General features: G+C 39.8%; 1 protein-coding gene across 12 annotated transcripts in view; it reads right to left on the bottom strand.

Annotated features, from left to right (window-relative positions):
• Window positions 1-25,366, bottom strand: part of MYO6 (myosin VI) — a 168,041-nt gene that overhangs the window by 11,258 nt on the left and 131,417 nt on the right. For 5 of the 12 annotated variants that reach the window (XM_065588044.1, XM_065588047.1, XM_065588045.1 and 2 more), the window contains 7 exons: window positions 23,584-23,734; window positions 21,647-21,855; window positions 21,020-21,098; window positions 14,754-14,914; window positions 9,504-9,545; window positions 9,041-9,070; window positions 8,566-8,604 (listed from right to left, as the gene is read on the bottom strand). In XM_065588044.1, coding sequence (XP_065444116.1) covers window positions 8,566-8,604; window positions 9,041-9,070; window positions 9,504-9,545; window positions 14,754-14,914; window positions 21,020-21,098; window positions 21,647-21,855; window positions 23,584-23,734 — 711 coding nt within the window. The remainder of the gene's footprint in view (window positions 1-8,565; window positions 8,605-9,040; window positions 9,071-9,503; window positions 9,546-14,753; window positions 14,915-21,019; window positions 21,099-21,646; window positions 21,856-23,583; window positions 23,735-25,366) is intronic. The other 7 variants (XM_065588054.1, XM_065588053.1, XM_065588055.1 and 4 more) reach the window with 3 other exon arrangements.

The following is a 25,366-nucleotide window of genomic DNA, read 5'->3' as shown; positions in this document are numbered from 1 at the left end:
GGGGAAAATGACTAAGTAGAAAAGAACAAAACTGAAAAGGAAACACCTTACACTGTCTAAAAGCAGGGAGAATAAATGAAATAATCAACGTTTCATCCAAATCTCCCAATGTAATAGAAGAAATAAAATTAATTCTACATTAAAGTATCTTTAAAGTGTCTCACTTATTCACAAAAAATCAGCATTAAGTAACACGGGTGGAAAGGTCACGAGACACCACCATTCACAGAACAAAGGCCGAAAGACATAGGACCCCATGGTAATCCATGAAAGTTAGGATTAACTACATCAGGCCCAGACAAATGATAAAATGACCAAAGTTTATACTTTGATGATTTTTCAAATATATCAGTCTTCACTGTAATACATTCAAGGCAGACAAATTTAACATCCTATAATATACTACTGTCATTTGATTTTGAGCAGCAATGATACAGATAATATCTTTATTTTTCGTTCTTAGCAGTTATGACTGAGGGATGAAAGCACTCTCTTCATATCTGTGATTATCCTGTGCATGAACAGTACAAAAATTGGGATTGTAGCATCACCATCCCTAATGAATGACAGAACATGCTGAATTGTTGAGTGATTTGAGATAACAGATGCATGATTTTGGTAGCCTCTATTAAAGCCCAGGAATAAGCTAGGAAGCAGACTAAATTATTTTTCAAACTCTGGGAGGATCCATTCTCCAGGCCAGGGGTTGAGGTTACCAGGGTAGCACATCACTAAAAAAATGAACAGAAGAAACAATATACCATGTCCTTCTTGTGCAACTGCATATTGTAGTCATGTCTTTGCATGAGTACAATATCATTAGAATGCAACTAGGTATATCTATATGACTGAGAAATTTTACTTTTCTGTAAAGTTTAGAGTGATATTTAGATATAGTCTCATTTTGTTTTTAATGAAGTTACACAAGTTCTCCAAACTCCTAGAGTTTATTACACTTATAAAAGTATCAATATATTATATTATTATTATATTATGTAATTTATACAAAAATATATTAATCATGGAATCTTATTCAGATATAGGTGTTTGGAGAACTTGTGTAACTTCACACACACACACACACACACACACACACACACACACACACACTATATACACATTCTATTCAGGATTTCTCCAGTGACATGAGGCATCTAGTTGTGATTGTCCTTGGAGCAGACAGAATACTACATACACAAATCATCATCAAGGGGATAGAATAAAACCAGCTAATTTATGCAAACATCCTTGTTAACAGCAACTCAAACAACTCCTCACATGTAAATGATTAACTCTGCAATTCCTTACTCTTTAAAGCAATCTCAAACCTGCTATGACCATTCTCATGTGCACCTAGTGACTTGTAATAACAGCCCTTGATTAGAAATATATTACTATACATGTGACAAGTTTCATACCGAAGTTATATTCTTCATCCACTAAACAATATAAAGTTGAAATACATTTTGAAGACATTTCCTACCCCCTCTATAATTACAAGACATGAATATAAAATGTATATAAAATCTCACTTGTGAAACAAGTTACCAAATGGAATACTACTTTTTAAAATATATTTTAATACACTATTAAAATATCAGTACCATGCCATTAAAGGATTGTTGTTAAATGTAATTTCCGCTACATGTCTAACCTTCCTGAACCATTAATTTGACAAATCCTGAGGATTTTCCTTATTTAACAACATCATCCATCACTCCTAAGAATCCCCTACAGAGTTTAGATCAACAGAAGTAGGCCAAAAGGTCTCTGGTCAAACAAGTAATCTTTATGAATGTTAATCCAATTGAATGGCTTAGCCTTTCCATTACAGTACTACTCTGTGCTGAGATCACCACTTTGTTTTTTTCTACGTGGATTTAAATAGCCGGGAAGTAGCAAGAACAAGAACACCTCACTTCATACTGGTTTCAGAGTGGTAGCCGTTTAGTCTGTAGAAGCCCTCTACAACATTCCATACAAAGATGGGCTACAAGCCGTCAGGAACAGTATCCCCGAAAATGTCATGGCAAACCTGGTGGCTGAACTTTGTGACTTTGTCCTCACCCACAACTATTTCACATTTGGGGACAATGTATACCTTTAAGTCAGCGGCACTGCTATGGGTACCCGCGTGGCCCCACAGTATACCAACATTTTTATGGCTGACTCAGAACAACCCTTCCTCAGTTCTCGTCCCCTAATGCCCCTATTCTACTTGTGCTACATTGATGACATCTTCATCATCTGGACCCATGGAAAAGAAGCCCTTGAGGAATTCCACCATGATTTCAACAATTTCCATCCCACCATCAACCTCAGCCTGGACCAGTCCACACAGGCGATCCACTTCTTGGACACTACAGTGCTAATAAGGAATGGTCACATAAACACCACCCTATACCGGAAACCTACTGACCGCTGAACTTACCTACGTGTCTCCAGCTTTCATCCAGACCACATCACACGATCCATTGTCTACAGTCAAGCTGTAAGATACAACCACATTTGCTCCAATCCCTCAGACAGAGACAAACTCCTACAAGATCTCTATCAAGCGTACTTAAAACTTCAATACCCACCTGCTGAAGTGAAGAAACAGAAGAATACCCAGAAGTCATCTACTCCAGGACAGGCCCAACAAAGAAAGTAACAGAATGCCACTAGCCGTCACCTTCAGCCCCAACTAAAACCTCTCCAGCGCATCAAGGATCTACAACCTATCTTGAAGGACGATCCCTCACTCTCACAGATCTTGGGAGACAGGCCAGTCCTTGCTTACAGACAGCTCCCCAACCTGAAGCAAATACCAGCAACCACACACCGCACAACAAAAACGCTAACCCAGGAACTTATTCTTGCAACAAAGCCCGTTGCCAACTCTGTCCTCATATCTATTTAAGGGACACCATCATAGGACCTAATCGCATCAGCCACACCATCAGAGGCTCGTTCACTCACTTCTACCAGTTTGATATATGCCATCATGTGCCAGCAATGCCCCTCTGCCATTGGCCAAACCGGACCGTCTTTACGCAAAAGAATAAATGGACACAAAACAGACGTCAAGAATTATAACATTCAAAAACCAGTCAGAGAACACTTCAACCTCCCTAAATTACCAGAGAACACTTCAACCTCAATTACAGACCTGAAAGTCGCAATTCTCCAACAAAAAATCTTCAAAAAGAGACTCCAGTGAGAAACTGCTGAATTGGAATTAATTTGCAAACCGGACACCATTAAATTAGGCTTGAATAAAGACTGGGAGTGGATGGGTCATTACACAAAGTAAAAACTATTTCCCCATACTAATTTTCCCCCTACTGTTACTCACACTTTCTTGTCAACTGTTTGAAACGGGCCATCCTGATTATCACTACAAAAGTTTTTTTTCTCCTGCTAATAGCCCACCTTAATTGATTAGTCTCGTTAGAGTTGGTATGGAAACACCCATTTTTTCTTGTTCTCTGTGTATATCTATATCTATCTAAATCTTCCTACTGTATTTTCCAGTGCATGCATCCGATGAAGTGGGTTTTAGCCCACGCAAGCTTATGCCCAAATAAATTTGTTAGTCTCTAAGGTGCCACAAGTACTACTCATTCTTTCCACTTCATACTGTTAGTCTTCATTACTCTATACAACAATCCAAATAATGGGTATGGATCAAAACCAAAATGGCAGTTGATTATTAATATTCTGTCTCAAAAAGGAGGTTACTTACCTGTAACCAGAGGTTCTTTGAGATGGCTGGTCCCTATCTGTATTCCACATGGGATATACACACGTACACTGTGTGCCTGAGTCCAGAATTTCTTTCAAGCAGCATCCGTTGGCCCACATGTGTGCTGTAGCTCTCCTTGTGCTCCCGAATGGAGGACATAATGGGTTGATGCCTGTCCAGTTTTCCACTCTTACCAGAGTATAACCAATCCACAGCTGTGGGGACAGAGGGTGGGTAGTGGAAATCAGATAGGGACCACACATCTCGAAGAACCTCCAGTTCCAGATAAAAACCTCTATTTCTTCTCTGGGTGATGGTCCCTATTTGTATTCCACAGGTGGAAGATTAACAAGCAGTAAGCAAACAGATGGTGGGTGCGAGGATGCAGAAGTGATAGCTGTCTGTAGTACTGCTTTCCCCACAGCTGTATGCGCAGTTCATAACTGCGGCAGGGGATAATGTCTTGTGAAGGTATGCAAAGAGTTGCAAGAAGCTGTCCTACATATATCTCTAGTACGGGTACGTCTCTCAGAGATGCAGCTGAAGTAGCTTGCCCCCAGCAGAATGAGTTTTTACCTCTTGGGGGAGTGTGTGTGGGGGGAATAGGAGGAGAATGCCAGCTAGTTGGTAACAAAAGGGTAATACAACCCAAGATCCATTTCAAAAGTCTCTAAGCCAATATACGTTGATTTCTTGATTGCTCAGCAATGGAAACAAATAGTTTTGGTGTCTTTCTAACATCCTTTGTTCTATGTAGATAAAAAGCCAAAGTGCTCCAGATGTCCAGAAAATGCAGTCTTCTCTCCTCTTCCGAGGCACATGGCTTAGGAAAAAATACAGGTGAGTGGATGACCTGACTCATTTGAAACTCGGAAACTACCGTAGGTATGAATCTCAGGTGGGGGCGTAGCAAGATCTTTTCTTTATGGAATGTAGTTTATGGTGGGCCTGCGACACTCTCAGTTCACTGACTCTTCTGGCTGACGCTATAGCTATCAAAAAGGCCACCTTCATGGACAGATGGGTCCTAGAGCATGTGTCCAGCAACTCAGAGAGTCTCTTAGGGAGAGTGATGATAGAACATTTGTGGAAAGGAGTTATCAGAAACTCAACTAGATAGCCTCCACAGATAATGTCTAATACCCATTTATCTGTAGTGAGGTTGCTCCAGTCTTTGACAAACTGGGTAAAGTGGCCTCCAAACAATCTGAACAGGGGAATGAAGAGGTATCAATAAAGGGACATGGGTCTTGAGAGTCTCATCAAAAGAAACGCTTCACCTAGGGATTAGACAACAAATTGGCAGTGGATGTTGCAGAGGCTAGGTTCCTAGGTCTATACACCCTCTGTCTCTTGCGTGGTGGCTCCTGAGGAAGTTGATGGTAAAAGGCCTTAGGAACTGGTCTTGCCCTATACCACTGTCTATGAGGCTTCCTCTTGTGGTATAAATGCCCAGCAAGTGAAGCGCTGTTTGAGTCTTTGAGGGAGTGGTGATAGTATCAAAGGAAAGATCTTGGACAGTACTCCTCAGCTCTCTAGGGAAACCTGAGGATTGCAACCACAAGTCTCTCCTCGTGACAACGGCCACAGCATTCCTCTCAATGTGGTATCTGCTACATTCACCATGAGTTGGAGACAAGTTTTGCCATCAATTTGCCCTCATCTACTAAGGCCCGGAAGTGGGATCCATCCTCCACAGGGATCTTGTCCTTAAACTCTAGAAATCTAGTATAATTGATAAAATTATATTTGGACACGAGGGCCTAATAATTATTGAGATCCTGACCTGGAGGGAGGTGGAAGAGAAGACCTTTCTTCCAGCAGGTCGCATCCCGTGTTCCTTATCAGAGGGAGTATCCTTTGGGTGCTGTTGCTTGGACTGCTCTGTAGCCATATTCACCACCAGCTAGTTTGGCAGAAGGTGAAAGAACAAGAACTCTCCCCACTTGGATGGGACATTGCAATGCTTCTTGGCCCTCTTAGGGGTGGGAGCACAAGAAGCAGACGTGTGTCAAACGGCCTTTGCTGGGTTCATGATAATTTCATTGACAGGGAGGGCCATTCTACAGGGACTGGAGGGCTGCAGAATGTTTAGTAAGCTGTGCTGAGGCTCCTGAATTTCCTCCAGCTGGATCTGTAGCACTGCTGCTACCCTATGCATGAGCTCTTGGTACTGTTTAAAGTCCTCCAGTGGAGACAAAGAAGATGGAGTGGTCACCTTATCCAGTGACACTGAACAGATTGCTCCCAGAACCATCGGATCTGGCTTGCCATCCTCCTTTGAATATGCCAGTAGGGCCAGTTGTGTAGGGCCAGGCAATGGCAAGTAGGACTCATGCATAGATCCTAGGTGTCTGGGGGTAGAACTCCCACGATCCGCAGTAATGCCAATAAGATGGATCCATTGGAGGAGGGGGACCCCATGGCACAGGATAGCCCATGTCGGATTGGAGGCCTGAATCCTGACCTTCTAGAACCCATGTCCAAGGCCACCTCTCCTCCATGCCGCAGAGACTCCTGATGGCTGTGCTTGTAGGCTGGCAGATAGAATCATCACCCCATTCCATCTCCTTGTGATAGATTCCTCCTCCCGTGTAACAACATCTTGGAATATGGATGGACCCAATGGAAATGGTGAAGGTGGATGGGGGGAGACCAAAAGATGTCCTCCAGGGAGACACACATCTCTGACCATCCTAGAGTATGAGGAGAGTCCATTGGGGGGAGCCGGAGCCTCTCTGGTCACGTGGTGGTTGGCTTCCTCCAGGGCAGCATTGCTATTGGTAATGCCTCGTTTCCCAAAGTGGATCGAAGCACCAGGCGCTACCATGTGTCTTCACCACTAGAGCCAGTGTTGGAAGCATGGATCCGTACCCTTGTGTGCCCTCTTGACTTGTCAAGAAGATTTAGGGGGCTGAAGAGCTGAGCACCCATGCGTGTTGGCTCTCCTGAGGGGGTCAGGGAGGGATCCCTTCTTTTCAGACATAAATGACTGTCCTTATGTCTATGAGAATGCCCCTTACTCTCCTATGAAGCCTTCTCTTTAGGCTTAGCAGACTTAGCATCTGTTCCTCAACCCATGCTCAGGAGGTACACTGCCTGCTTATTGAGGATGATGTAGAATGTGTATGTGGGGGGGTCCACAGCCCAGCTCTGATTGGGACTTCATTGCCTTCTCCATGAGGTGTTTTCTGACTCTCAGTTCCCGACCCTCACGAGTTCTGTGGGGGAAGTGTGGCAGATGCTTCACTTAGCAGAAATGTGAGCTTCACCCAGGCAGTAGAAGCAGCGTTGATGTTCTTTGCTCACACTAAAGGAGTGAGGGCAGGAAACAGTTTTTAAACCCCCAGAGCCTGGGCAGAATCCCAGACTTCTTGGGGGAAAAGTTCCTGGGCAGGAGCTATCTAATTATCTGCGCTATACTATAAAAACTACAAAAATTAACTATATAAAATTCATAAAGGAATGACACAGTAAAAAGGAGCTGAGGACACCAAATATTACGACACACACCACATGGCGGTAAGAAGGATCTGGAGAGGCATCGGTCTGCACCGTCCTTTCTGCTGTCAGTTGTGAGCACAAAGATCTACGAAGCATGTGCAAGCCAATGGACACTGCTTATAAGAAATTCCAAACTCAAGCGCATATCTCATGTATGGAATAAATATAGGTACCACCACTCAAAGAAGAATCAAAAGTTTCTAAACAATTGAATTTAACAAGTTACCAGTCACACTAGTGTACATTAAAAATGCTAGGTTATGGACAGAACTTAAAAACTATGCTCCTGCCACTTTTGACCAAAATTCTTGTGATACTTTCTGGAAGCTAAGGGCATGTTAACTCCAGTGACTCAGCTACTCTACAACCCCGCTACCTATGTTCCCCAGCAATTTCAATTGGATGTGCTAATCTTCCTTTTCGCCTGTTCAAAAATACTGCATGTAATGTTTTTGTGCAAACGTAAGCATCTGCTGTGTTTAATACTATCAGCACTACAATTAAGAAATGGCACAACAAACATACTAATATCGTAAGATCACATACACACACACACACAGCATAATATCTTGTTTTCTGAAGGGTTTATTTTTAAAAATGAAAAAGAAAGTAAGATTTCATGTGAACGTCAGACAGCATGTCATAAGGCTGCTTTTTATCCTTGAGGTTACCAAAGACACCTTTTAGTTAGTAACTCAATAAAACAGAATTTTATTTAGAATATAAAACTGCTACATTATTATACCAAGATTGCTGAACAGACACCATCTGGCATTTTGTGTTTCAATGCTTCAGAGAGTACTTCTTCTAGGGTTCTAACAACAAAGTAAACCTCAAATTTTCATTTTGTTTGAAATGGAATTATGTCTGGATTTAATTTCTTATTAAAAAGCTACTTATGGTTACATAAACATAACACTTTTTATATCCTTATTAACACCATCCTGAACTTGTGAGCATGCTGCCTGAAAATTTTGGAAACTTGTCAGTGTCATCTCAGATACAGTGGGAAAAGAATGCTCTTCGAAGCTTTTCCTTATCTATTGAAATTATTCAAAAAGAAACCTTAAGGTGCAATTTACTGATAATTTCCTTCTGAGCATGTTTATGCAATCAAATAAATGTCATGGCAAAATAATTAAAGAAAGAAATCAGATAATGATTTTGAATAGGAAGCATACTGATACAGCAATTTCATTCAAAAGAAAAGGTTGATTTATTTCATCGAGCAATTAAATATGGAATTACATTATTTTATATGCATCAGCCCATTTCAGTTTATGATTTCATTTAATTGAGTGATTAAATTAATTTTGGAAGGTCTATTCACCCACCTAGACAAAACGTCTGACATTTCTTTGGCCATTTGTTCCCTATAAGAAAAGTGATAAGTGTACATAAGAAAAGTGTTATATTCAAATATTAATAAGGTCTGTTATGACTGATGGTATATTATGTCTAAGATAAAACTAATGCAGGAGCAATAAACTTCAACCAAATGCTGATTTATATTGTGGTAACTCCTTATGAATGTTTGCCTCTTTCATACGGGCTAGTTAAAATTCATGGTATTTGCTAGATACTGAATTTACATACACTATTTATAATTAACTTTAAATATTTCTTAGACATAAGCAAAGTATAAGGTATGAAGTATTAAAATTGATTATCAAAGGTCAATGTATAACGATGCTTACTATTATAGGGGAACAGATTAATAAAAGGACAATACAAGAATTTCTTCTAATAAGGGAATTATTACTATAATAAGAAAGTAGTGCAAAACTCAATGAAAATAAAGTGTCATACGCAGTCATTTGAGGCCTTGTTCCATTGACTCTGCAAACAGAAGATATTTAGGTTAGTCTGGCAATTTCCTAATTAGCTTTCTAATAATCTGAAATGTCAAGAGGACAATCAGTTCAACTTTTCCCTCTCTCCCATCCTCCTCTTATTTATCATCTAATGATTTTATTTGATCTAGGCTCAGCATTATGAAGCCTTTTTTTCTTCTTTAATCTTCTGAATTTATGATCAGAGTAACACAATTAGAAAAAGTGAAATTAAAATAATTCAGAAAAGCCTTACTCCATTTATAGATGGCCTTCTCACTTCACCATGACTATGTTTATTACTCTCCTATTATAACCTGGAATTTACTTATTTGTACATAATCAGTTGATTTAATCTTTCTGAATCAAAGACTCAGACATGCAACAGATGTACTTATGTGTGGTTGAGCAAACTACAAAAAAAAGGGAACAATTCTTACTTAGCAAATACTGGAATAGGCTGAATAATTTCAGCATCCAATCTGTGAAAAGACACTTAGAATTGAAATGGTTTGTCCTGAATGTACACAAATACAGTATCAACAGTAATCCATATGGCATACATCCTTATGTACAGTACACAGTTATTAAATACATCCATATTTAGATTTCTCTCCAGAAATATGTAATGAAATAACATATTCAAAAGTGACAGACTAACCAAAATTTAAAAGGGTTAGTGTGTATTTTGATACCAGATACTGTAACCAAGCCAGTAAATGTCAATAGAATAAGAAAACAAAATGGCAATGTATTCATTTACTTAACCTGAAAAGTCAAACAGATCAAACACACAGAGTGTGTGTACACTGAATAAAAATTGAGGCCGTTTACAGAAGGACATGCTACAAATTGTTGTTTTTTTAAACAGCATGATAGGGCAGAACATATTAGTCACTACTTAGGCTCCTTAGAAACAGAACGTACTATTGTATCATCACATGGCTTTTGGCTAAAAAAAAAAAAAGCTCCTGGTGCTGATTATTAAGTACTCCAAAAGGAGTATAGTTCAATGAAAAAAAATACTTTTGCTCATGTCATGATGCAAAAGTAAAACCAAAATTGTTTGTGGAAATGCTATGCGAAGCACTGGAGAGGCAGTGAGGCTGAATGAGTTCAGTATACTTAGTATGTTATGCAACAATAAGGTTGAACATGGGGTGAGGGAGGGGAGAGAAGAAAATGCAAGTTACAGCAATGTAAGCCTGTGCATGTTGGAATGTGCGGTTCGTCTGCCGCCAAGGAAAACACAAAGGTATTAGAGTCTGCTAAAATTTTAACAAATACCCACTGAGCAAGAATGTTCAGCAGTGATTTTTCAATACTTAACTTGTTATGTTTAGTTCCCGCCTCTCCAAATTTCACAAAGGAATTTCTTCTCTCTGAGCACTATTTCCATGCAATGCTTCAAATTTCAAACCTCTCCCTGCAGCCAACGTGACTAAAATGCCTTGTGAGGATTTGTGTAAAAGGGATTTAAAAAAACTTGCTGAACTCAATTTTATCCAGGGGTTCTCAAACTGTGGGTCACGACTCCACTTTAATGGGGTCGCCAAGGGTGGTGTTAGACTTGCTGGGGCCCAGGGCCGAAGCCAAAGCCTGAGCCCCACCATCCAGGGCTAAGGTTATATGCCCCCTGCCCGGGGTGGTGGAGCTCGGGTGGCAGGGGTCGGGTGGACTCAGTCTTCAGTCCCCACTCCTGGGGTAGTGTAGTCATTTTTATTTTCAGAAGCGGGTCACAGTGGAATGAAGTTTGAGAACCGCTGATTCAGACTGAACTAAATTTCCACAACTTTTCTAAGCACGTTTTCTAGGTGCCTATACACAAGCAGTTAGAAATTAAATTAGTTTGCTTATGCCTCAGAGAAAGTTATAACGAAGGCAAACTAGTTTCTTCACTGCATTTACAGTTGAAATAATCTAAGAAAGGATTTACACTGATGGAAAACAAGATGGACGTTTTTGTAAAGTGTTGTCAAAGCTTCCCAGTCAAAAGTATTTTCGTTTTTAAGTGTGGTTGCACTCACTTATTCCCTGAGCCTAGATAGTGTTGCTGGGTTCCCAACTCTCACCATGTGTGTGCGCACATGTCCATGCCCATGCACAAAAACAAAAAAAGGGAGGAAGAGACTCAGTTATAGCTCAAAATGGGTAGATTGTTTTTCAGGTGTGTCTAGGATATCCTGAGATCTCTAATGACACTATATTGCCACATTAAGCTGTCCAGATCCTTGTTCTCTTTCCAGTGGTTCAGAGCAGAGGATTCCTTCCCCTACCATCTGAATAGATAGAGAAACTGGAGAAGTTATGAGGAAAAGGAAGATTAAGCATCCTTTTTCTCTACTCATCCTATGTGCTTCAAAGGGCATCCCAGGCAGGGAAGACAGAAGGGCCAGGCATATCCTCTGGCAGCAGGAAAAGTGGGGAAGATCAGAGCTTGAGTGAATCTCTTGCAATGCTTTTACACTGCTACACCTCTCCCTGCTCCTCCTCCTCCTCACATGTCTTGCAAGGAAGGTTACTTGCCAACCAGTCCCCCTTCCTGGGCTCCAATTTCTGCCTATTTCTTGGCACCAAGGGACATGTCTATCTACTCCCTTTTCAAACTTGAGGGAGGGAAGGTTACGGAACTAATGCCTCTCGTATATCCCAACCCGTGTCCCTATTTAATGTAGGGACTATAAAAATAAAGGGGTTGCTCAGATCCTTACACACACACACACAGTTTGCCAGAAGCTGGGATTAGGTGACAAGGCATGGATTACTTGATGATACAACCTGTCTGTTCATTCTCTTTGGACCACCTGCCATTGGCCACTGTCAGAGGATAGGATACTGGGCTTGATGAACCTTTGGTCTGACCCAGTATGGCCATTCCTATGTTCCCTCCAACCCGGCATTTCTAGGTGCCTCTGGTGCAGCTCTACTCCTTCCCCTCAGCTGTTGAAAAGCTTCACTGGCCTTCCTTTCCTGGGAACCATGTCTCTTGCTCTGTCATCTAAAAGCAAATTCTCAAGCAGAGCTCCGGAAGTCCCTAAACCTCCTCAAAACAAGTATATGTATATAGAATATCCAATTGGGACCATAATATAATCTAAACCTCTTTCTTCACCCTCACAGGTTAAGAGAAGGTCAGGGAAATGGAAGCACTTTAAAGAATAAGATCTATTACTGATTCAAACCTACAGGAGCTGATCTGTCTGCCACAAACTTGCCCTCATTATCATCATGTAGAGCTGCATACCTTAATTTACTCATTTTGCATTCCTACGCATGGTTTTGAAAAGTTGCTCTTTGATTTGAGAGACAGATACAAAAAAGCATAGATTGTATAGGAAACTAAAGACAAGGGAGGAAGTGAAAGCTTCCAGAACTCTGTCTGTGTAAGTAAGTATCACACTTGAATTTCCAACTGCAAGTTACAGTGGTTGCTGTTAAAACATCAACATTTATCAACTGATACCAAACAACAGTATCTGAGATAACTATTGTATGATGACTGTTAGTGACTGTTGACTTTTCAGTGGCAACCTCTGCAAGTCAATACAGGAACTCAACAAAAATACATATCATACCATGTATTTTATAACCATATCATCTATATATACACTGAAGTAAAATGCTGTAATAAAGAATGTAAAAGAACAGAAAAGGATTTTCTGGGTTTTTTCTTGAGTTTTTAGAAATTCCTTATCGTCTGCCAACTTTTCAAGATGCTTCCCTTGTACAAAATAATCACTCTATTCAATCTGTCTTAGAGTGGATTATGGAGGGTTCATTGTTCTTCATTTGACAAGTAAATGGCACTCATTTTTTTAACATTTTATATTTTACTCCTGGGGGAATTCTGTGCCATTGCGCAACGCAGAATTTTGCAGAAATTAATGTTGTGCATGCAGAATTTCCTTCCCCCGCCCCCACCTTCAAAATGGGCTGCAAAGCTTCTGGTTCCCACTGGGGGCCGCTGGACCAGGCAGAGCCCAGCTCTCAAACAGAAAACACTCATCCCGGGAGAGGGAGGGAGCTGGAGGGTTCCCTGCAGCTGCAGTTCTCTGCGCACCCCGAAGGAAGGAAGCAGCGGCACACAGGAAACTCCATGCAAGCACAGGACCCAGCATAAGGCTGTTTCACCCTCTGGATCCTTGGGTGGAGAGGGGATGCCAGTGTCTGGGCCGGGGGGTCTGCAGCTGGGCTCTGCAGAGAAGCAGGAACTGGGTTGTCATAGGGATTTCTTTAACTCTCTACTCCTTGGGGGGGGAGGGGGGAGGGGGGATTTTTTGTGTGTCTGTATTGTTAGAGATATCCTTGCTGACAGGTATTTTTAAATAAATTACCAAAATAATTGAAACTGCAAGATCAGATAGTGCTATTTTTGACAACTAAAATATGCAGAATTTTAAAATATTGTGTGCAAACTTTTTAAAAATTTTGGTGCAGAATTCCCCCAGAAGTAATATTTGTATGTTGATTGGCTGACAGCAGGAGGGTACAAGTTTACTATTGTATTCCTGTACGTATACAGTGAACAGTGATAGAATATTCCAATAGTTTTATATTACTCAGAAAACACACAGACTGAGTAATCATGGCAACATTTAGTTTTCTGGTACACTGTACATTATGTACAATACTTTTCTGGTTTGTAAAAAGTTTATTTTTTTCATTATGTCATGGTTTCTAAAATAGAATTCTGACTGACAAAGATACAATATTGAACGTACAAAACTGCCTAAGCTCTTTTTCTTTAATTCTATCTAAAATATTGGAATGGATTTATTACTGGAAACGTAAAGTAAAAAATATAAGCTTGCAAATATAATCCCTTCTGTAACTGCCAAGGTGTCATCTCAGCTACACCAAACTAAACAAGGTTCATTACATTAAAAGATAGCTCCTTGTTTTGTATAAAATTACCATTATCAGTTTTGTGAAGTGTTATGAAAAAGAGTACTTATATTGTTCTTCTATGTGTAAAATTAAGATCATGGAGATTCTCTAAACTGAATTTTGTAACCACAAGTCACACAGGGGAAAACGCATTCAACACACACAATGAAGAACAGATGAATAGGGCCAAGTCTCACAGAAAATAAAACAGTTATATGTATGTTAGCTGTCTAAGAAGTTTATTAGTAAATACCCAATGCGGCCGCGTAGTACTTACCCTATAAAATTACATGAAAGACAACATAATATCAACGACAAAGCAAATGCTGTGACATTATCTAAAAAAACATTTGGAGGGTCTATATCTTTTAATAGAGTGCCTAAAAAGTCAGTTCATATAGGCTTTTTTTTAACCTTGACAGGATTATGCATGCATTTCCAATTCTGTATTTGCCAGTTAAGATACAGAAGAACTCAGGTGATAGAAACTTTGGGACTGTCCAAAGACTGAGGTACCCCTCTCTTGTTCACACACCATACAGATACTTAGCCAGTGCCAAAAGGGGGATTACATATGATTATATGCACATTGCAAACTAACTAAGAGTTTTTAAGCCAAGCAAGCTATTTTTCAACAAATTTGACAGCGTTATTTGGAAAATTTAATACTCCAATATATTGGTTTGAAAACCTCATTTTACTTTTATTTCTTAATTAAAAACACAAGATCTCCGTATTTTATAACAATAGGATCTGTAAATGAAAAGGTTTGAAAGTAAAGTAAGAGTACTAAATGACCATACCTTCGCAATCCTAAGTCAAGCTGAGCCTCATCACTGATGAGCTCTGCTTCACTCTGTGCAATTCTCATCGCAAGTTCACGGTCACGACGTTCCTGTTCAAGGACTGCCTGTTGTTGGGTCTCTTCTTCACGCTCTCTAGCTAGTTGTGCCTCAATGTCAGCCTGCGTAGTATAAACATATGTTTTTAATAAATGCTTTATACTCACCCACCCACCATGAGAAACTACTACAAAGGTAAACAACTAGGTAAGTGATATTACAAAGGTGAATTTTGAAAAAAACCAACAAACTATAAATACATGATTTGCAGAATTAAGCGCATTATTCTGCATGCAAAATTCGCTGATAGTTTAAAGCTGTCACATCACCAGTCTGACTGAAGAGCAAGTTATACATTCAGCTATAGAAAGGATACCTTCAATGATCAAAGAGGACCCACTGAAACAGCTCGGAAGACTGCTCAAGTGGTAGTTACAGATGATTGGGAAGGAAGAAGGTAATAGCAGGAAGTATTAATGAGGGGAGACAGTGGCAGCAGTAGAAACAGAAAAGACACAGGGATCATTTTCTGACACATGTAAATCAAGAGATACATTAGGGGAAAATAGTTTCAATATCAGCTTCATTCCCTATGTGGTTTATCAAACCATTTGAGCCCATTAACTTAATTACAGCCTCATAATTCAAAAGATGAGACAATTATTCCATCTATAAAACACATCAAGGTCTCCTCACAATTCTGTTAGGCATGAGAGTCAGGCAAGAAGAGTTTATGGAGTCAAAGCTCAGATGCTCTGTAGTACTATAGGTAACATTCCTGAATTTATCTATTTAGAGTATTCCATAAGACTTTGGCAATGAATACTGTTTTTACCAATTCATTTACAAATATGTTTGTAAATATGTTCCTGCATGTTTGTTTATGGCCCATCAGGGAAGGGATCAGGAAAATTACTGTAAATCTCTAAGGGCCTGATTCTGCCTGAAGTCAATGGCAAAACTCTACCAATTTAAATGTAAAGGTACGGGAACAGTTTGTTCTTTCTCACAAGTCCATTTTTAACCACTGGGGTCATGCGTGCATATCAAATGCAATCTGAGCATGTTACCCAAGTGAGCAAAGTTCCATGACCCAACTATCATCAGTTCCTCTCCTCCAGTCAAAAATCTAGACTAAGACTTCAAAGAGATGGTGATGGAGGGCAAGTCCGCGATGCAGTCAAATAACATCCTTAACTGCTAAGTAGTCATCCTTTCTCCTGCAGAGATTACCCTCTGTAGAGTCCTACATTAGATTAGCTAGTAGTAGCAATAAACAGAAGGAGAAATGAGTAATTAACTTTACACAAACCAAAGAAATGCCCTCCTGAATTGGGCATCTGTGCTAGACCCAGAACAGAGAGATTGGAGCTGAGTAGAAGTGTAAGACGTACTTCACATTGCAGACCTACAAATTTCAGACCCAGAAATACAACATATGCAAGCCACAAAGACAATCATAGTGCTAGCTGATCAATTCTTAAATCCTTCTAGCAGTGGGACACTTGCTTCCTCAATGGATACAATTTAATCCATTTAAACTATCTCTGAACAGAAATTATTTATCCCTTGACTTTGAGCATCTGGTATAATCTTGAAAAAAGGGCTTGGATTCAACCAAATAGCAACTAATAGGTCTTTTTACATCAAATTTATGCAGTCTGGCAGTATTTATTATTTTGATAGAGAGACTGGTCCCAGCACAATCAGTTAACGTTGAGCTCATTTTTACAACTGAAGCAGAGATTCAGCCTCTTTGTTATGTGTGTCATGCTAGTTCCACACTTTTGTTTACTACTACTACTATGTGGGCCAGGGTGAGTGAAGGGGAGGAGTAAACAGGAGCGAAGGAGGGTCAGGGTACTGTGGGGGGGGGGGTGGAGAGGAGCATGAAAGGCAGGTAGAGCAAGGATGGCAGCACAGGGATAGCAAGTTAGAAGTGAGAGAAGAGTTTGGAAGAAATCATAGTGAACAGAGTTTAAGGCACTCTGCTGACATTACTGGGCCTTTTCCTGCAGCCTCAATATTGCTGCAAATGCACCCAGCTCCTTCCAGGACAGAGACAATATGCTCTTGGTGGCTACCTTCCCAGCCGGCAGCTCCCAAGGTTTCAGAAAAAAAAGAACAAAAAGGTAATGTTCTGATTCAGAGAATTCTAACATCACCCTGGGAAAGAATTTTAAATAGTAAAAAAGCCTAGATTATCAGTGTTGATAAATGTAAAGTAATGCAGACTGGAAAACATAATCCCAACTATACATAGAAAATGATGCTGTCTAAATTAGCTGTAATCACTTAAGAAAAATCTTGGAGTCATCATGGATAGTTCTCTGAAAACATCCCCTCAATGTAGTCAAAACAGCTAACAATGTTGGGAATCATTAGGAAAGGAATACATAAGAAGACAGAAAATATCATATTGCCTCTATATAAATCCACGGTATGTCCTCATCTTGAATACCGCGTGCAGATGTGGTTGCCCCATCTCAAAACATATATTGGAATTGGAAAAAGGGCAAGAAAAATGATGAGGGTATGGAAAAGCTTCCATCTGAGGAGAGATTAATAAAACTGGGACTCCTCAGCTTGGAAAAGAGATGACTAAGGGGGGATATGATAGAAGTCTATAAAATAATGACTGGTGTGGAGAAAGTAAAGAAGTGTTATTTACCCCTTCTCATAACATAAGAACTAGGGGTCACTAAATGAAATTTACATGCAACAGGTTTAAAACAAACAAAAGGATTTATTTCTTCACACGATGTACAGTCAATCTGTGGAACTCTTTGTCAAAGGATGTTGTGAAGGCCAAAAATATAACAGGGTTCAAAAAAGAACTAGATAAATCCATGGAGGATAGGTCCATCAATGGCTATAAGCCTCTCTTTGCCAGAAGCTGGATCACTTGATGATTACCTGTTCTGTTCATTCCCTCTGAAGCATCTGGTGGTATTGGCCACTGTTGGAAGACAGATATTGGGCTGGATAGACCTTTGGTCTGACCCAGTATGGCCATTCTTATGTTCTTAATTTGGGATGAGAAAAACATCACTGTCTTCATGAATCTAGGAGGATGGAGTTGGATCTGCATTGCATCTATCCATCTGGATGATATATTTGCAACTAAAAGATGTCTTCCAAGAGAGTTTTGTTCCCCTTGATAGCTGTAAGCATCCTGGAACTCTCTAGGTTTATGTTAGGATTGCTATCTGCATTGATATAGCCTGATTGTAGCTGTGATATGGCTTTTAGTAGTGCAAATCTGATGCCCTCTCTTTACCAAGCTGCAAAAGCCTTAAAGACTGAAACATGATTTTGGGAATGAGCTTTAAAAAAAATATATTTAAAAAGTCTAGACTATTGAAAGGCAAAGGCCAGCACCTTCACCTGCACGTCCTCGGAGAGACCAGATATTTTTAGTCCTAGCCGTTACTTGTTCTTAACACTGACCGCTGAAGCAATGGAATGGATTTGAAATTTATAACTATTGTTTATAACTATTTAAGAGAATGTTCGTAAGTAGAGACTGATAAGATGCCAAGAAACATTAGAAAGAATTGTTCTGTAACCTGCCGTCAATAGTGAGAAAAAAAACATGCTTTCTACGTGGAACAAATAGAACAGTGATCCATGGTTGGTGTGTATGTGAGACTTCAATATTTAACACACTGAAATGGTTCTAGGACTCAGGAAAGTATAAGAAGTGACAGACAGCTTCCTGAAGAACTCCAAAATTAACAAAGAATTTGCATGCATTACATGTTCTTCGTTTGATTAACAGTCTGTTATGAACAGCAGGAAAGCAAAGGTGGGTAGGAAGGTAGATGGGATTGTGATATCAATGGCAATTCTGTCAATCATTCTACAGCAGGCTTGCTCTTTTACAAGCTTGTTTTACTGTAAAAATTGTTCTGGGATTTGATTACTTCTAAATTACAAAAACTCTAAATATTCATTTATATCAACAGCATTATGCTTATATGCAGAAATAAGTACACCTCTACCCCGATATAATGCTGTCCTCGGGGGCTAAAAAAATCTTACCGCGTTATATTGAACTTGCTTTGATCCGCTGGGGCGTGCAGCCCCCCCCCCCCGAGCACTGCTTTACCGCATTATATCCGAATTCGTGTTATATCGCGAGTAGAGGTGTATAATGTCTAAGTAAAAAAATCCTATCTCCAACTAGCAAGAAATATTATATTTTACAATTCTTATTTAACGGTAGGCAATTTAACAAAGCTATGGCATAAGACTTTTAAATTAAGATATTTTTATTTTTTAAAACAATTTGAAGTCAAATGTCACAGCTGTAAATAATAGACTTCTCATTACTTCCCTGTAGCAAAGTGTTATATTTCCCAGCTGGGATTTATTTTTCCTTCTTCAACTACTGTATATAGCTACTTCAATGCACAAAATTATCTTAATGCCACATTAGATCAATATTTTAAAATTAAAGCCATGATATTCAGAGTTAAAATTTACAAAATAACTTTAAATTAACCAGTTACATATTATGGATTGCAACAGTGTTTTTTTTATTACATGATTATATTTCATTGAACTGTGACACTTACGTGGTAAGTATATCAGAACCTCACTAATTCTCACTTTGGAACCCACCATATAGAGAACTCATTAAGAAAGGAAAAAAAGGGGGATGGGGGGCTAAGTCTAACCTCACTTCGCAGATAAGATTTAGTAGCACTGTGGTGTGGTTAGGTATCATACTACTAACATTACATTATTTGTAGAAAATACACCATTAGTACAGCCAAATCTGATAATTCATAGAACTTAATTTAATTTACACTTTTTGAGCTGCTGGGGGGAGTGGGAATGTGCGTCAGTGACGCAGAGACAGAGAAAGTGTGTGTGTGTGGCCTCCTGTTATCAATTCAATCTCCTTTTGTAACAATATTGATTCATTTCAATCTTGATTTTGGTTTAATCATATGCAAAATGCTCTCCTCAGTGTAACTAACAACAGTTCTGCTGACAATGACCCCTTCTCCCTCATTTTCCTTTACCTTGGGGGAAGCACAAGCCACTGTGCATTGTCTTGGACAGCCTCTATAGCTACAAGAACATTTCCAGTTCCTTTCTGTCTCAGTTCTACTCCTGCCCATCATATCCCTTGTTCTCCTATACTTGTGGCAGCACTGCCTCTACCTGTCCTTTAATTAAAAGATTCAGCCCTTGGTTTTTCTAGTTTTCTTCCCACACAGACATTTCACGTCTGCCTTTAGAGATGGAGTGTACTAAGGAGCGATTGTTAAAATGGCACCTTCTGACTCTGCTCACCATCTGCATTCAGTCATATCTACAAACAATGCTAACGAGTCCCCATGAATTTGAGGACTCTATTCAATATTGCCTTCTGGTTTTTAAGAACTTCCATGGACTTGTTCATGCTCAGCTCACATAAATAGCCTCAGCTTCTCTTTATCATTTCATCTGTCACTGCTTTCCTCAATGCTGTTCCCAGGGCCGGCTCTAACTTTTTTGCTGCCCCAAGCAGCAAAAAAAAAGCGCCGCCCCCTGAGCCCCCCGCCGAGTGCCGCGCCACCCCCCCCCCCCAGCGCTGCCCCCGCACCGAGCGCCGCTGGAACACCCACACACACCCAGCGCCGCGCCCCATGCCACCCCCCTGCCGAGCGCCGCGCCGCCGGAGCCCACCCCCGCCGAGCGCCGCCGGAACCGCCCCCCCCCGAGCGCCGCACCACCGGAGCCTCCCCCCCTCCCCACCGAGTGCCGCCGGAACCCCCCCCCCCCGCCCCCCCGCCGAAGCCTGCCCCCGCCGAATGCCGCACCGCGCTCCCCCCGCCACCCCTTACCAGGTGCCACCCCAAGCATGTGCTTGGGTGCCGGCCCTGGCTGTTCCACACAAGCTGGACACTGTTTGCACAAAACCCTATACTGCAGCTCCTGCCATCTAGAATAATCTCTCTCTCTCTCCTTCTCATTCACACACACTTGTATTCCTACCTGGAAAATGTTTTTTTTCCTTACCAATCACTATTAAATTCTCCCTCTTCCCCACTTCTACAGTTACTGAATTACCTAACTATAATTCCACTATTTGTTTTTGTCAATGCTTATATTAACTATGGTAACCACAACACTTTTATTATCTTGAGAATAGAGTCTCTAGTTTTACTTGCTCAAAGAGGATAACAGGATGATTTAAATGAAAGATCAGGAAAATTTAATTAAAATGTTACCTGAATACGTTTTTCTTCCTCTTCCCTCTTCTTCCTCTCTTCTTCTTCCTGTTTTCTCTTTGCCTCAATCTCAGATTTTCTAATACAAGAAATAAAAACAAGAGAAAGCATTTGGTAATTACATAAATTATAACAGAACATAAATGAATAAGAAACATAGTTGGAGATTTTTAAGAGCAGGTTAGACAAACATCTGTCAGGGATGGTCTAGATAATACCGAGTTCTGCCATGAGTGCAGCGGACTGGACTAGATGACCTCTCAAAGTCCCTTCCAGACCTACGATTCTATGATTCTAAGCATCTTACATAAATCTAAATGGCAACTTGAGAGGCAGAGTAGTCCAATGGACAGGGCTTTGGATTGGGAGTCAGGAGACCTTTTATTCCCACCTGTGCCTGAGGCGTCACTTCACCTCTCCCTGACTCTAGTTTTCCCTCCTCCATTTGTCTATCTTGTCTATATTTAAACAGTAAGCTCTTCAGGGCAGGGACCATGTCTGTACAGCACTTAGCACAAGGGAGTCCCAAGGCCTCTAGGTGCTTCTTTAATATTAATAACAAATGGATTAGACTGTCATTTCTGTTTGCTTTTGAATCCAGAACTGATTATGTAATTCAAGACTCACAGTCGCCTTTCCTCCTCTTCCTTTCTGCGACGTTGCTCCTCCTCTTCACGTCTTTTCCTTTCTCTTTCCATTTCCTCCTGGATGCGTCGCAGCCTCTCCGCTTCCTCCTCTTGCTGCTTCTTTTTCTGCAGCTCACTCAGAAGCTGCTCTGAGCTCTTAACTAGAGCATCATACTCTTTCTGTATCTGTTCCCTAGTCATCACAGTGGCCTGGAAAATAAAATATGAAATATAGGGGATAATATTCAGTAATGCTTGTACTACATTTTGAAAAATATAAAGCCCTATAAAAGTGCATTACAGGTACATTGCATTTGCATTTTTGTTTTGTTTTGGGGGAGCACAATAGGGAGTTCTATTTTGTCTCACTTGTCACTTTAAACTACAAATAACCTTCATCCTTACAGCTGAGGACTGGCTAGGACCTCACTTCTTTGAAGCATGTCATCCCTTTTCAATCCTTACTCCCTTAAGAAAGATATTCATGTTGATCAGTTACATACAATACTAATCATATGGCAACACAGCGGATGGTTTTACACCTCTCGTTACCCTGGCACTCATATCGTTGTATGGTATTTTTACTAGTCACCAACATTTAAAGAAACAAACATACCAGTATTTAAAATGAGCTTAATATGATGCAAATTATTTAACTGGACAAGGTAATGGTCCCCACTACTTTTTTTGAAAAATGTTTGATAGCTACAGTTTTATTTAATTCCCACTTCACTGTCTTCCCCTTTTCACATTGATTCATGCAAACAATCATGACATTTCATTTATATTCAGTTTACTTTTTTCCTCAGATGTCTTGTGTTCTATGCATAGTAGAGGATTCATCTTTTTCACATGACTATTACTTTTTTTTTTTTTTTTTAAATAGGCACTATAAAGGTTGACTAAGGTCAAAATTCTACCTGCTCTGTGTTAAAAACTTCAGTATCTTCTTAACTGGGATTTCAAATGTCAAAAAAAAGATACTATCCCACTGCAATGGGACCATTGCTAAAACGTCATCTTCCTAGACAGTAGAACCATTCACAATTAAGTCTAATATGTTAGGTTTCTTTCAATGTGCGTCAATTTTGTGTGGACTTTCTCTTAACAATGCTTGAGACAAACGTCAAAGCTACCAGCCTTGGTAGAGTCCTTTATTATAGTCAAAGTTGTCGCCATATAAGACTAAAATCAGAGTTTTGGCACTGCTTCAGTAGAACCAAACAATAAAGACATAGTCTCCTTAAATTATTCCTAGCGCTCAGTGTTTTCATTCTTCTGAGCTAAACCTGCTATTCCCAGAAATTCTTCAGTCAGATATCATACATAAACCTCTTCAGGAGGCATTTTCAAAACCAACACATGAGCTCACTGAGAAGCAAAAAGAAAACATTTAGTCTTTTTAGATAACACTGTTGGCCTTGTGGTAATCTTCTTTGGCTTGATAGTTATGCAAAACCTCTTAAGCACCATGTTCTACTAAGCAATTAAGGTAATACCAAAACCCCAATTAATTTAAAACATTGCTACTGTACATTATTCTAAGCACCATATTTTGCAGCACTAGACGAAGCTTATGTAATACGTTTATCTCACAATATCAAAAGGGTTGCTACATCCATCACAATATGCATTAAGACCAAACTTTCAAACTTATATGCTTAGAGTTAGGGTGCCTAAATATCGATTTAGGTGCCAAATAAGCAGGCTTATTTTTAGTCATGCTGAGCACAACTAAATTTAAGGGGATTTGGCAGTGCACAACACCTCTTAAAATCAAGCCTCTTTATTTAGATGGCTAAACATGAATTTAGAAGACTAACTTATGGCACTTGTATTAAAAACTCTGGATTAAATGCTAACTATAAATAAAGGCTTTGACCTTCTATTTCAGATGAAGTTAAAAACCATCTCAAAAGTTCTATTGTTATGTAGTACCTTAATCTTGACCATCAAAGCATCAATAGATAACTCCAGATCCCGGATCTGCTTGCTCATCTCTGGTTTTCCCTCTTTCAGAGCACTTACTACTTCATTAAATTTATCAAGTCTCTTTTTCAGTGTACGCACTTTTATTAGGCCATTAATGCTGTGAATATAAAAAAAAGATCACTATATTTTAAGATGTTTTTGTAAAGTAGGCGATAAATATTTTTTTAAAGTATCAGTAAATATTCACATTGATTTCTAATCCTGTTTTCCCTTTTTAAATCTGCTGTTTAAACTATGGGCATGTCTTCACAGGTTGGAATGGGGGTAATGTGCACTATAGGAATGTGATTTCTAAAACACACTAATGTGATGCATGTAGGCCTGCTGATGTGCTTTAACTTAGTACTTTTTGAAATAGCACTATGTTAAATCCTACTAGTGGACACTGACAGGGTCCACACAGACAACTAATATGCAACACGCTAGTGTGCTTCAGTAATCTCACACCGATTGTGTACACTGCCACACCATGTAAACAAGCCCCGTAACTCTGCAAATCAAACAAACACATAGGGATTGCATGGCACAGAGGAAGAGTACTGGCATATCGAGCCTTTGACTATTAATAAAGTGAACCCAATTAGCAGTGACTAAAGTCTATGGTCAGAAAGTGACCTACAGAATGTGAAATGCATTTGTGATCTCTAGTGTCCACATCTCAAAAACAAATTATTAGAGGCACCATTATTGGAGAAATCTGAGTGGTTAAAAATTAAGTTTTGCCATTTAATTAACCTGAAGCAGTACTGGAACCTGAATCATCACAGAAACTCAACTACCCAGAAGGTGATCCCTGCAAGGTAGTCAAGGCATATAAATAAGAACTGGAGGAGGAATTCAGCACCTGTGCAGCACAGGGCTTCAGCAGGACACCTTTAAAAGGACTGAATTGAGCAAAAGGAACACAACCAATAAAAATTGAAGTAATTTTGGGTACAACCATGCGTTTTTTGTGGTTTTACAACCACATTTTCTTATTTTTTTTAAAACGGCTTTTCTCTCCTCCCTGTTATTGTGTGAAAGACTCAAATAAAAGAGGAAAATTGCTATCCAGAGAAAACAGTAAAATAGAAGACATCAAATGCAGAACGTACACAAACTGAAAACAAAGATAACAATATTTCACCATGTCTGTTTCAGCTATAGTAGTCTTAAGTGATACCTGTAACAATAGATAGAAATATTCAAAAAGGAGAGGTTGGGTTTTTTAAGTTGAATCCCTTAGGTAATAAAAAGTCCTTCATACTAGCCCTTCATTTGTTCAATAAGAATAGCCAAGTGCTCCCTGCTAACATGGTAGCTGGTTGAGAGAAGTTATCAATGGTTCAGTCATGCTGGAAGGGCATAATGAATCAGTCCGGTTCTGTTCAATATCTTCATCAATGATTTAGATAATGGCATAAAGAGTACACTTATAAAGTTTGTGGACAATACCAAGCTGGGAGGAGTCGCAAGTGCTTTGGAGGATAGAATTAAAATTCAAAATGATCTGGACAAACTGGAGAAATGGTCTGAAGTAAATAGGATGAAATTCAATATGGACAAATACGAAGTACTCCACTTAGGAAGGAACAATCAGTTACACACATACAAAATGGGAAATGACTGCCTAGGAAGGAGTACTGCGGAAAGGGATCTGGGGGTCAGAGTGGACCACAATCTAAATATGAGTCAACAATGTAACACTTGCAAAAATAAACAGCAAACATGATGCTGGGATGTATTAAAA

Source organism: Chrysemys picta, chromosome 3, assembly GCF_011386835.1.
Source record: "Chrysemys picta bellii isolate R12L10 chromosome 3, ASM1138683v2, whole genome shotgun sequence".
NCBI lineage: Eukaryota > Metazoa > Chordata > Testudines > Emydidae > Chrysemys > Chrysemys picta.
The sequence above is the reverse complement of the archived record's forward strand: the minus strand, read 5'-3'. Positions and strand labels throughout refer to the sequence as shown.